This window comes from Orycteropus afer, unplaced genomic scaffold (assembly GCF_000298275.1).
Source record: "Orycteropus afer afer isolate SDZICR_OR568_19922 unplaced genomic scaffold, OryAfe1.0 scaffold00090, whole genome shotgun sequence".
NCBI classification, from domain to species: Eukaryota; Metazoa; Chordata; class Mammalia; order Tubulidentata; family Orycteropodidae; genus Orycteropus; species Orycteropus afer.
The window spans coordinates 7,763,091-7,777,299 of NW_006921677.1; the positions used below are offsets into that span (position 1 = coordinate 7,763,091).

Consider the following 14,209-nt stretch of genomic DNA (forward strand, 5'->3'; position numbering starts at 1 on the left):
TTTACCCCTTTCTCCTGCTCTTCCGGCCTGCTACTCTGTGCTATGCCCGTGCTTACCTTGCTTTTACTGTGAGGTACCTTAAAACTCTTCTAGCTTCTACCCATTACCCAATTACAAAACTGCTTCCACGTTTTAGATATCTGTTAGGGGGCATCACCCCACCCTTGGTACTAAAAATTCTGTCTTAGTTTTCTGGTGCTTCCTTAACAGAAATACCACAAGTGGATGGCTTTAACAAACAGAAATTAATATTCTCATGGTTTAGGAACCTAGAAAACCACATTGAGGGTGTCATCTCTAGGGTAAAGCTTTATCTCTTAGCTCTGGAGAAAGATCCTTATCTCTTAGCTTCTGCTCCTGGGTGATTGTCATTTGACTTAGCATCAATCTTCCTTTAGATCTAGGAGGTTCTCAGTGGAGGACTCTGGGTCCAAAGGATGTGCTCTGCTCTTGGCTCTTCTTTCTTGGTGGTAATAGGCCCCTATGATTTCTGCTGGCTTTTTTAATCTCTTTAAATCTCAAAAGAAATTGACTTAAAATACAACCTAATCTTGAAGATTGTATCCTGCCTTATTAACAAAATTGCCTGTAATCCTGCCTTATTAACTTCATAGGTTAGGAGAATTGTATCAGATCACAAAATGGAGGGTAATTAACGCAACACTGAGAATCATGGAAGACACAGTTTAATCGATAACAGTGAGCGATGCCCATATAGTGTAGTAGTTAAGCATTCGACTGATAACTGAAATGTCAGTTGGTTTGAACTCACCCACTGCTACTCTGTAAGAGAAAGATGTGGCACTCTATTTCCCTAAAGATTACAGGTTTGGAAACCCCCTGGGGCAATTCTACTTTGTGCTAAAGGGCTGTTATGAGTAACAGTTGGCTCAGTGGCAGTGGATTTTGTTTTGTTTTATAAGGTGGCTTAACCACAAAATAATGAACATTTTGAAATCTCTTGTTACCTGTGCACACAATTTCTAGTAAAATTTTGGATTTTATTAAACAGATTCTCTGTTACCCTGTAATGTAGGAAGTTTTAAATCCTTATGTGTTGTTGATTCTATTCAGAATCATTGCTTTCTTCTCCTCTTCTTGCCTTCTACCCCCTCAAAATACCTGACACTCTTTTCTAATAGAATGTTACCACAGTTACTAGTTTTGCTGTTAATAGATGTTAGACCTGCTCTAGCTTTGCTTCTAGAAAGCCACGTGTTATCTTCTGCTACTGTGTTAAATAACAGAGTATCTGTTTTTATCGTTTATCTGAGCATGCTATATAATGATTTTGTATAGTCTTTCATACTACTTATTTTCATAAAGTCGGAACAACAGGGACATTCCTAGTATCCGTGTATTTAACTTGAAATAGAAGGGAAAATATAGATTGATAGTGAATGAAACAAACTTTTTCCTAGAATTTATAAATATAGATAATCTAACAATTACTGTTAAATAAAATGCCACTAGAGCTTCCACTTACTAATATACATAGTAATTATGTGTGTGTTTTTTAAGGATTTGTAGGGCCATTTCCACCAAAATTAACAGTTACCATTCATACCTCTATTGACTATAAATTGTATATTGAAGGTTTTTGTTTTTAATACATATTTTGTAATTTAAGAAGTCTGTTTTTGTCTTCTGTTTAGGGTAAACTTCATGACCCAGAAGGCATGGGAATTATTCCAAGAATAGTGCAAGATATTTTTAATTATATTTACTCCATGGACGAAAATTTGGAATTTCATATTAAGGTAAAGTCCTTGGGGAAAGATTGTATTTTACTATTATGAACACGTATAGGTGGAAGATCATTGGGATTAGTAAACTTGGATTCTTGTTGAGATCTGCCATTATAAGACTTAAAACAAATTATTTAAGTCTTTCCCATCCTTAGCTTGCTTGTCTATAAAATAAGGGAATTTGTTTTACCATAGTACTCACAGGTTTCTGCTACTTTATAGTTGATTCATTTTAGATGATGAAAAGGAAATTGATTTTAATTTTAGTTAGTTAAACAATTTAGCTAATTTATGTCTTCCCGTTAGAAGATGAGCTATGTCTGATTTATTGATAACTCTGTCCCCCATAATCTAGACAATGCCTGACACTCAGATCCCATTAAATATTTAATGAATAAGTGAATAAATCATTTCATAATTTTAATAGGTTGATCATGTTTTATTATGTCACCCTTTAGGTTTCATATTTTGAAATATATTTGGATAAGATAAGGGACCTATTAGATGGTAAGTTAATTTCTTTCTCTTTGATCATTTTTAAATGGCATCTGTCATTTTCTAGTATTATTCTTGAGACCATTTCATACACTATATGAAATTGACTTAATTATAGAACATTTTTAAAAATTTTATTTTAATGTTGTAGTTGAATATCTTTTGACATATAGAATAATTTGTTTAAAGCACATACATATGGGTGTTTTTTAAGTCGTAATAAGAGCATTGGACTGGGAGTTAGAGAACATGAGTCCAGAGCCCTAACCTTTTTTTTCATTGTTCTCAGGCAAACCTTTGAATGACTCTGGCTTAAAGTTCTTATTAAAGAATGGGAATGTCTTAGAGGTTGGACGAGACCTAAAATTCTGTATTGTCCATTCGTTTCTGTATGAATCTACTATCTCCATAGGGTCTTGCTTTAATAGTGATATTTTCATAGTTTATTAAAGTTTACGTATAGTCTTTAGGCTGCTTGGAGAGACGGTTGAATTACCTGTTTCACAGCCAGTGTTAGAGATTAAGAGTATATTACTAAGATTTAAAAAGGATTTTTTTTTCCAGTTTCAAAGACCAACCTTTCCGTTCATGAAGACAAGAACCGAGTTCCCTATGTAAAGGTATTTATAACATAATATAGAGTGGTTGTTTTGACGAGCCCTGTAATAATTTTGTTTAAGGATGTTGACATACTTTTAAAAATTATTTTACAGGGGTGCACAGAGCGTTTTGTATGTAGTCCAGATGAAGTTATGGATACCATAGATGAAGGAAAATCCAACAGACACGTAGCAGTTACAAGTAAGTCAGAATATTTATTAACACTGGCTAGGCAACAAAAGAACCTTAAAATAATCTTTATCTAGTTGATTGTCAAATAATGCATTGTGGTGTTGTTGTTGTTATGTGCCGTCGAGTTGGCCCCGACTCATAGCGACCCCTCCTTGGGTTTCCGAGGCAGTATCACTACGGAAGTAGGATTGCCCAACCTTCCTTCCGAGGAGTGGCTGGTGGGTTTGAACTGCCAGCCGTCTGGTTAGCAGGCAAGTGTCTTAGCCACTATGCTACCAGAGCTCCCTCCTTGATTATTTCATTATTATGCATTAGAGATATTAATAGAGAAAGCCATATTGCTTATAGTTATTTATGTAATTTCATTGCAGATATGAATGAACATAGCTCTAGGAGTCACAGTATATTTCTTATTAATGTAAAACAAGAAAATACGCAAACGGAACAAAAACTCAGTGGAAAACTTTATCTCGTTGATTTAGCTGGTAGTGAAAAGGTAAAATCTTTATATATATATATTTTTTTGGTAGATATCTAAGGATTTTCATGAACTAGCTTGAATTTATACTTACGCAGTATTCATTGTTGCATCTTGAGAAATTTTATCAAATTGATTTTGGTAATGTTTATGAGAGTTAAAACCATTGTACCCAGTGCTATAAGTTGTGAATAATCAGTTCCAAATTAGTGTATCAATTGGACCATAGTCCAGTTCAGCCAATAAGTTCTTTGACTTAAGTTGTTTTTATTGAGACTTTATTCAGCATTATCTATTGAGACTTAATCAGTGTATGTCTGTTAAGAATTTTATTAGATATCTTTCCTAATTTTTGGTTATCTATTTTATTCATACTGGCAGTGGGTTACTTGTTAAAACTGGTAACTCTTTGGTAGTCCTTTCTGGTTGTACTTCTTTGGATGATTATTTCATTATTATCATTTTATACAATCTGATTGATAAAATCTGCAAACCAAAAAATAACTCACTGCCGTTGAGTTGATCCTGACTCTTAGCGACCCCTCCTTGGGTTTCCAAGGCAGTATCACTACAGAAGTAGATTGCCCAATCTTCCTACCGAGGAGTGGCTTGTGGGTTTGAACCACCAGCCTTCTGGTTAACAGTCAAATGCCTTAGGCACAACGCTGCCAGAGCTCCTTGATACGATCTAGAGTGTATCAAAATAAGTTCAAATTCTTGGCTGTTTTCACTATTTTGCTAATGCTGTTCCTTCTGATTAAAATGATATACCTCTTCTACTCAGAAATCTTATATACATCTTTCAAAGCCTATCTCTAAATTTTACAGATTCTAAGAAGCGATTTCTTCAGGTGACATTGCTGATTATTCTAGCCTGTCTATAAAATGTACTTAGAGATTTTACTTTTTTTTTTTAAAGAAGCCTGCTTATATAATTAAACCCAGTCTCTTTTTCTGACAGTTGTAGTATCAACATTATGCTTCAGCAAATTTTACTAATTTTTTACTCCCTGCAGCGTAACAGCTCTCCTCCTACTTCCTCCCAGGAGTTACTCTTTCCCTGTGCATTCCTGCTTCCCTACCTTTCTGCCTGTGCATATGCTGCTCATCTGATCTCCCATGGTTGATAGTTCTAAGGAGTGCCTCTCCTTGGTGGAGTTGTTTGTTTTATAGACCTGTCTGTTGTTTGGCTGAGAGTTAAGCCACAGGAGTGAGTTGAATTCTAGGCCTGAAGGGTAGCTCTGGTCCATAGTCTCAGGGCTTTCATTAGTCTTTATCTGACTAGTAAACCTAGTCTTTTTATGTTTTTGAATTTATTTCCACATTTTTTCTTCCACTCAATCCAGGATCTCCAATTTTGGTCCCTTTCCAAGTGGTTGACATTGATAATAGCTGGGCACCATCCAGTTCTTCTGGTCTCAGGGTCTTATGGGCTGAGGGTTCTCATGTTCCATTAGTCCTTTGGACTGTGTTTGTATGTGTCTTTGATTTTCTTCACTCTTCTTTGGTTGGCAGATTTTAAAAGGCTCTGATTATTTAATGTAGAAAAAGGGACTAATAGATTAATGAGCTAAAAGTTTACATGTAAATTGACCGTTTTCAAGAGTATAATCTAAAAATAAAATTTGCTGTTTCTGTAATCACATTCTTGTGCAATCAGTTATTGGACCACAGTTCTCAAGAATGGTGCTCAAGAAATACTGGTGCCTTACAGTAAATTATTGGCAAATCATATGAAGTAATTCATGTTTTGGTTTGGTTTGGGATTTTTGCTATTTCCTATTTATTGCTGAACTTTGAACTTTTTAGAAAATGCAAAGAAAATATTTTACACTGGTAATTTATTTCATTATTTTGAAATCTTACGTATAGGTTAGTAAAACTGGAGCTGAAGGTGCTGTGCTGGATGAGGCTAAGAACATCAACAAGTCACTTTCTGCTCTTGGAAATGTCATTTCTGCTTTGGCTGAGGGTAATGTAAGTATATGAAAGTCTTCTTTCTCTGTGGTTATATTGTGGGAAATTATTTAAATATTGATGTTTATATAGGCAGTCCCCAAGTTACAAATGCCCATTTGACTTATGTACAACCCATAGTTAGGAACCAGTGCACATAAAGCCTTCCTTCTCCTGGTATGGATGGCTCTCTGGATCCACTCCAGGAAGAAATGATGTGATGCCACCTGGTTAATCACAGCTCCAGACACTCATTGGCCAAGTGCTCTTCAGCTTCTTCCTCCTCCTCTGGTTCCTTCTCTGATTTTCTGCTTTTTGCAGCTGGCTCCTTCGCTTTGCAACCATTTTTCTTTCTCTGTGACTGTCTTCTCCATTGCCATCAAGGGGAAAGCACCCAGCCATCACCTGCCATGGCTGTGGCCATCTTCCTGCTGCCATCCTTCCCGATTGGTGTGTTCTCTCCTGCCCTTCACCCCTTTTCCTCCTCTTCCTCTTCATCTCACCTTCCCTCCCTCCCCTGTGTCTTGGTACCTGTGGCTCTTGCTGCTGCTTCTGCCACCACCAGCCTATTCCTTGACCAGCCACACTGAGCCTAGGGCTGGCAAACCCCTGGCCCCATGTGCTACTTCACTGCAGCTGCTGCTCAGAACCAGCTGCTGGCCCTTGGCCCCACAGAGTTCTGGGCTTCAGCTATACATTGCCATCCTGCGCTGACTTGCAGCTCCTGGCTTTCTCGAACTCCACCTCTTCTGGCTCAGCATCATGCCTCAAAACGTCACTACTGTATTATTGTGTTAAAGATATTTTAGTATATCTGAAAATATTTCTTCAATGTTTCTTATGCATAGAAAAATGTACTATATACTGTATACTAAGACAAACATGTGACTAACTGATGTTAGATATGAACTATACCTAACTGTTCTGACTACAGATTCAACTTAAAGACAGATTAGGAATGGAACTAGTTCATGATCTGGGGATTGCCTGTATATGGATGAGTGCATGTATGAAAGGGAGAGAGAAATAATAGTTGTGTTTGAATTAGTATGGGTAAGTTAATAAGTTCATTGAGTTGTATAAATTTGTTTTATAATATTAGTGTAATACATGTAAGGAGCCCTGGTGGCTCAGGTTAAAAGTGTTCAGCTACTAACCGAAAGGTAGGTGGTTAGAATCTAGTAGCTGCTCCAAGGGAGAAAGATGTGTGACAATCTGATTCCATAAAGATTTACAGCCTTAGAAACTTTGTAGGGCGGTTCTATTCTGTCCTGTAGGATCATGATGGAATTGACTAGATGGCAACAGGTTTTTTATCGTATGCATATCCTAGTTCCTGTCTTAAAATCAAGCAGTTAAAATAACTGAATTCACTTTGTAATTTATTTAAAGTATCATGTTTATATAACAGTATATAGAAGCTCTTCAGTCTTTTTTTTTTTCTTTTTTGTATGTAGACATATGTTCCATATCGAGATAGTAAAATGACAAGAATCCTTCAAGATTCTTTAGGTGGCAACTGTAGAACCACTATTGTAATTTGCTGCTCTCCATCATCATATAATGAGTCTGAAACAAAATCTACTCTTCTGTTTGGTCAAAGGTTTGTTGTTTAAAAAATGCAAAGCCTAAATGTGGGTAGGTCTTTTATTAAGTCTTAAGAAAATGTCAAATAGATATAATGCAAAATCAGATAATAGATGTTACTCAAATTAGTACATACTGTGAGTGTGCTAAATAATACTCCTTTCAATTGAAAAAGAGTTAATAATACCAGCATGATTTATCTTTTAGGTTGTGTGAATTTGAATTAAATTTTGTACACATTAAAGTCAAATGTTACTTTAGTCAAATTTATGGGAGAAGCTTTAATTCAGCACTGAGAAAAATGAGCATTTGAATCAGAAAATAAAGTAAAAGCCAAACAGATATAACTCAGTGTTAAACTTGTTGACATATTATGATAGGTTCAAATAATATGAGGTGGTTAGCCAAGGAAAATTAATAATGACGACTTTATCTTTGACATTTAACAGTAATTTCATAATTCAGCCTTACAAACAAAATGGGAAAATACTTTTTTTTTTTTTTATTGTGTTTTGGGTACAGATTTACAAAGCAGATTAGTTTTACACTCAACAGTTCATACACATTTTGTTTTACAGCAGTGATCACAATCCCAATAATAAACAGCTCTCCTCCCTGTGACTACCTACCCCTTGCCTTTGTCCTTCTTACTTGTGCATTCCTGTCTGTCTAGTATTCCCCCTGTGCAAATGCTGCCCATCTGATCTCTCACAGTTGACTGTTGTGAGGGATGCATCTCCCTAGAGTAGGTATTCTGTTGGGAAGTCTTTCTCTTACTTGACTGAGAGCTAATCCACGGAAGTGAGTCCAGGTACAGGCCTGAGGGATAGATAACCCGGGGCTGTAGTCTCAGACTCTTTTGGGCAATATTTGGACAACTTGGGTTGCTGGTTGTTGGTCTTTTTTTTTTTTTAAAACCATTCACAGAAGTTGGGTCTTAACCAAATTTTGTTGGGTTTTGAGTATACTGATTATATAGCTTTTATAATATTTAGTCTAAGAGATAAATGGGCAAGAAGAGTTAAATTACTTATATGTACATAGAGAGATAAATATCAATTGAAAATAATTGTTTTTAGTCACATCCTTTCTGTTTTTCCAATTACTTCTCTTAGGGCCAAAACAATTAAGAACACAGTTTGTGTCAATGTAGAGTTAACTGCAGAACAGTGGAAAAAGAAGTATGAAAGAGAAAAAGAAAAAAATAAGACCTTGCGGAACACTATTCAGTGGCTTGAAAATGAGCTTAACCGATGGCGTAATGGTAATGACTTACACATTTGTTTTTTTAGTTTGTTGGATAGAAATTTACAGCTATTTTATAAATTTGAGATTCTCATGTGGATATAAATAAAAATAAAGTATATCCATTTTCACTTTTTAGATACTTAGGGATCATCAAATAAGCATGTGTAGAATTTTTACATTAAATTCTGATATGACTTAAGATAGTATGTATAGAGTCACAGAGGCAAACTCAAGCTATAGAAGTCATGAGATGGCAGCGTGCTTAGGTTAAGGTGGTTGTTAACTAGGTGCCATCGAGTCGGCTCTGACTAATAGTGACCCTGTGGACAACAAAATGAAAAGATGCCCCATCCTGTGCCATCCTCACAATACTTGCTATGCTTGAGCCCATTGTTACAGCCACTGTATCAGTCCATCTCGTTGAGTATCTTCCCCTTTTTTGCTGACCCTTTATTTTACCAAGCATGATATGGTCCCTTCTGATAACATGACCAAAGTACATGAGATTCTGGCTGTACTGCTTCTGAGACATATTTGTTTATTCTTCTGGCAGTCCATGGTATTTTCCGTATTCTTGGCCAACACCACAATTCATATATATCAGTTCTTCTTCAGTCTTTCTTATTCATTGTCCAGCTTTCACATGCATATGAGGCTATTAAAAATACCATGACTTGGGTCAGGTGCACCTTAGTCTGTAGATAAAAATGACAAGACTTGGTGACTGGAATTGGAAGATGGGGAGGATCCAAGGTAATTGCATGTTTTCAAATCTCAGAAAATGGGCAGATAGGTTGATAAGAGGTGCTGAAATTGAATAAAAATGAAACTAGTTTTAGACATGAAGATTTCTGTTAACGATTCTGTTTTTGTATTTTAGGGGAGACAGTGCCTGTTGATGAACAATTTGACAAAGAGAAAGCCAACTTGGAAGCTTTCACAGTGGATAAGGATATCACTATTACCAATGATAAACCAGCAGCCACAATTGCAGTTACTGGGAACTTTACTGATGCTGAAAGAAGAAAGTGTGAAGAAGAAATTGCTAAATTGTACAAACAACTTGATGACAAAGTAGGTATTATTGCTCATGTTCTATTTTGTTTAAAAATACTATTGACTTTTTTTTTCCTAATTCAATATTGTGGATCTTTTTTATGTATAAATCTTCCTTGATACTTGTTAAAATTTTAAAAATTGTTACTAGCCAAAAATACAAAATTACAATTTCATCATATTTACTTCTTTGCAGAAACTATGCCTGAGGCATTTGTTTGAAGGAAATTTAACATTGGATAATTGGAGAGACAGAATGAAATGACCTGTTGCAGCTAGGGATCTGAAGGACCCTAATAAAAGATGACTAGATAAGACATTAGATGTGGGAACAGAATAGTATGAAAATAATAATGTTCCTGCTTTGCTTAATCAGTAATGTCAATAGTGTGAAAAATACCAAATTATGAAGTGAATAGAAAGAAAAACAAGGGCAAAAACAGTAGAGACAAGAAGAAATTAATTGTGCGTTTTTTTTAACTTGGTATTTTTTATTATTTTTTCCCCTTATGTAGCGATGGCAGGTTCAAAGTGGCTGATGGCTATCATAGCTTTAAACATGTTAATTATTTTTTTAGCATTTAGAACATTTAATGAGCAGTTTTCGTAATCATGTTTTCTTGTTGCATTTGTTAATGATTACAAGAAATTCTATTTCAACCTTTTCTCAAGAAAAGAGATCGAAATAAGTTATATTGGATTTTGAGAAAGGCTTTTAAAATATTTTTGGATGTACTGATCTTTTAGAAAAATAATAAACTGCAAAAAAAAAAGGCTTTGATTCTCCTTTGATTCATTTGAATTCTGTCATATCTAATTTTATAATTTGTGTTAAGAAACAGAACCAGGTTGTAAGTTAATTTGTTAACTGGATACCTTACAATTCTAGGACGAAGAAATTAATCAACAGAGCCAGTTGGTAGAGAAACTGAAGACACAAATGTTGGATCAGGAGGAGGCAAGTTGAATAATTTTTTCCAGAAAAGCTGTATTGTTTGACCTTAACATTTACATAGGTAGAAGATAAAAGAATTTACAGAGTTCAGAATACAGTATATTTTATAATTTCTTGAATATGTGCTTAATTCATTGTAGATACTTTATTAGGTCAGTGCATCATATATGTTGAAGCAGATTTACTTCCTCTTAAGATTTTTTTTTTTCCAATTTGCATTCCATCTAACTGGAAGGAGAAGAGGACTTTTTAAAAATATGTACTCTTTAAATACACCTACTGGACTTTTTAACTCTTCTACTTTCCTTACTTTGAAGTATAGTGTTGTTTATTATCTTATTCATCTAAAACATTTCTTTTTGATCTTGTGGGGAAGATGTTCAGCAGTGGGCTGGAGTAACCATAGACTCCCTCCCGTGCAATGAAAAGTATTTACACACAGAAATGAGAGAGAATATAAGAAACACATTTTTTCATTCTCACTCATTCACTTAAATATGTAGATTTAGTTCTAAGAGGATTACTAAAGTGTTGATATCTGAAGCTTGTTTACTTTGATTTTAATAATTGTATAATTCTGGGTATGACTCTGTCATGTGAGTGTGTCATATGAATAAAAATAATTTTTTTAGCTCTGGTAGCAAGGTTCCTAAGGCATCTGACTGCTAACCAGCAGATTGGTGGTTCAAACCCACCAGCCACTTGCAGAAGCTAGATTGAGCAATCTAGTTCTGTAAAGATTTACCGCCTCAGAAACCCAATAGGGGTCACTATGAGTCGGAATCACTTGACAGCAGTGACTTTGGTTTGGTTTGATTTTTCTCCTTTTGGAGTCCCTGGGTCATGCAAACAGTTAAAACATACTCAGCTGCTTATTGGAATGTTGGAGATTTGAGTCCACCAGAGGTACCTTGAAAGAAAAGGCATGGTGATCTCCTTCAGAAAAAAATCAGCTTTTGAAAATTGTATGATACAATTCTACTCTGACGCATATGGGGTCAGCATGAGTCAGAATTCTCAGTAGCAACTGGTTTTTTCTCTTCTGGATTCCTCAAAGGCAAAGCCTATTTGTTTTGCCTTTTGTCTCCCACTTGTCTAGTATAGCACCTGCACATAATAGACAATCAGTGAATCCGTTGAATAAATGTGTGTTGCTACACTTACACTTAAGGATTGTGAGGGTGACACAGAACCAGCCAGTGTTTTGTTTGGTTGTACATAGGGTCACTGTGAGTCCGAGCCGACTCAATGGGATCTAACAACCAAAGCGACACTTACTAAAATCCATATTTTAGTCCGTTTGTGCTTAGCAGATGGTAAGTTAAATAGATGTTTGTTTGTTTTGTTTTGTTTTTTAAAAAAATAAAAATCTGTATGTTTATTTTGGTTGAAAAGAGATAATTTTTTATTCTTTCATGTAGCTTCTAGCATCCACCAGAAGAGATCAAGATAATTTGCAAGCTGAGCTGAACCGCCTTCAAGCAGAAAATGATGCCTCTAAAGAAGAAGTAAAAGAAGTTTTACAGGCCTTAGAGGAACTTGCTGTAAATTATGACCAGAAATCTCAGGAAGTTGAAGATAAAACTAAAGAATTTGAATTGCTTAGTGATGAACTAAATCAGAAATCGGTACAATATATTTTGTTTCCTTTCTTACTATTTAACTACAAGTATTCTTAATTGAAAAATTACTTAAATTGCTTATATCTAAATAAACCCAAGAAAGATAGCATCAGTTCTCAACAGACTCAAGTCTCAACTCAATTCCTCCTCTGTATGAAGCCTTAGAGGTAGAGGAAGGGAATTAGCTTTTTAGTTCCTTAAAGTCTATTCATCTGTAATTTAAAAACTTTATAAATGATGCTTGTTATTCCTAATATTAAAAAAGAAAAATTAAAAGCTCCTAGTTACTCACTTAAGCTATTTAGATGATTGTTCAAACTACAAATTGAAAACTATATATGAAAGTAATAAAATTCTAGTTAATAAAGTTGATTATTTGGCATAGTCATAAAGATATATAACTTCATAAAGCATTTATTTCTTTTACTGTTATATTTCCAATACTTGGAACACTGCCTACGTAGTACAATATAGTAAGATCTTCTTTTTGGAATTTTTACTTATCATTGATATAGGGCGGGAATTGCCAACGCATCACTGTAGTAATGCCAAAAACTCGTATATAGCTATGGTTGCAATGCTGTACTTGTTTCAACATCACCAAGGATTCACATTTTCTTAAGGGCTTGTTGTTGATGGCTAACTTTATGCTAGATTTTGACTCATTATCGGTACCTCCCAATTATTTCTCGGTCCATGTTTACCTGTCTACAGAATAGGAGTCAACACTATGAAAAAACATTTTTAAAAGATTCCCTGCTCCTGCTCATTTTCCTTTTTTTATCTCCAGAGTCATAGTTTAGCTTAAAGTTACAATTTAATACCATGGATGTCAAGGCATCTTTATAACATTTGATTAGGAGTATCATTAGCAAACCGTATTATTATTTTGAAGAACAAAAGAATTGCTTACAACTGAGAAGATTGCATGGTCCTTGATCACTGACTTAAGTCTTTAAAACATACATATTTGTGTCTTAGTTGTGAAGCTGAAATCCATCAGCACTATATTAGCAATAGAAGTTGTAAACCCATAATGTTCAGCATATTTTTATATGCTTTACAATATTGCTGCTCAGTTGTGAGAAGAATGTTGGTAATTTAAACGCTTGTCGTGGAAGCCAGCTACCTTATGAGATTTGCAAGATAACCAGTGTATTGTAAATTAAACTGAGTGATGGACATGTACTTCATTGATATTCAGAAACTTAATGACCAGTCACCAGAAAGAACAAGATGCTGAGATGATAGCATCTTTATTAAATGATACTGACTGACAGTAAGTTGCATTAAAAATATAGTGTCTGATCTGAAATGGAATGAATAGTTTTAAAATGGCCAAGTTGAGTTGGATTTTTCACAATTTTTGTGACTTCTTTGTTGCTGGTAACCAGCTGTTATTTTAAATTTATAATTATAGTAATTAAAGTCAGGGAGTAATATTCATTACTGGCTCCTGGATAATTGTATCATAGTATCAAAAATAATAATTAGTATCATTTGGAGGATTCTTTTCAGTGAGTAAATATATAGAAAGTACATAAAGAAAACATACTAACATCTAGAAAACTGTCACTTCAGTCTAACCTTAAATTACTCAGACTCAGTGTGCAATGATAGCCATACTACAGCAGTAAATGAAAATTGCATCTAATTAATTTTTAAGGATTCCACTACAGTAAGTATTTAAATTGAGATTTTATTTCATAGATTTAACTCTACTTGTTTTTGGTTCTGTTAGGCAACTTTAGCAAGTATAGATGCTGAGCTTCAGAAACTCAAGGAAATGACCAACCACCAGAAAAAACGAGCAGCTGAGATGATGGCATCTTTACTAAAAGACCTTGCGGAGATAGGAATTGCTGTAGGCAATAATGATGTAAAGGTAAATATAATAACTAAATATTTACTTTATCTGTACACAACTCATACTTTTGTGTACTATTTTTCACAAAGTTCTTTTCATACCCATTGTATCATCCTTACACCAGCCATGTGTGGTAGATGGTATCAACTCTTATTTTAAATAGATGAAGAAAGAAGGAATAAGGGATGCCCAAGTAAACATGTTCAATAAATAACATTTATTAGCTTCCATGTCTGGTTCTTTTCCTCTGTTATCTAAAGATTTTATACTTAGAAATTATATTAATTATCATACATGAAAATGGGTGATTGTAACAGCAGTGAAGATGGGCTCAGAGAGTAAACTGATTGCTAATGAGTAAAGATAAAAGATGAATATTGCTAATTCTTATTAAAAATTTTTAGT

General features: G+C 34.7%; 1 protein-coding gene across 1 annotated transcript in view; it reads left to right on the plus strand.

Annotated features, from left to right (window-relative positions):
* KIF5B (kinesin family member 5B) overlaps positions 1-14,209 on the plus strand; it is a 43,816-nt gene that overhangs the window by 20,643 nt on the left and 8,964 nt on the right. The window contains exons 4-15 of the mRNA XM_007942461.2: positions 1,656-1,760; positions 2,207-2,255; positions 2,808-2,863; positions 2,957-3,044; positions 3,407-3,531; positions 5,386-5,490; positions 6,927-7,072; positions 8,172-8,320; positions 9,185-9,378; positions 10,250-10,318; positions 11,737-11,943; positions 13,679-13,822. Of these exons, the coding sequence (XP_007940652.1) occupies positions 1,656-1,760; positions 2,207-2,255; positions 2,808-2,863; positions 2,957-3,044; positions 3,407-3,531; positions 5,386-5,490; positions 6,927-7,072; positions 8,172-8,320; positions 9,185-9,378; positions 10,250-10,318; positions 11,737-11,943; positions 13,679-13,822 (1,437 nt within the window). The remainder of the gene's footprint in view (positions 1-1,655; positions 1,761-2,206; positions 2,256-2,807; positions 2,864-2,956; positions 3,045-3,406; positions 3,532-5,385; positions 5,491-6,926; positions 7,073-8,171; positions 8,321-9,184; positions 9,379-10,249; positions 10,319-11,736; positions 11,944-13,678; positions 13,823-14,209) is intronic.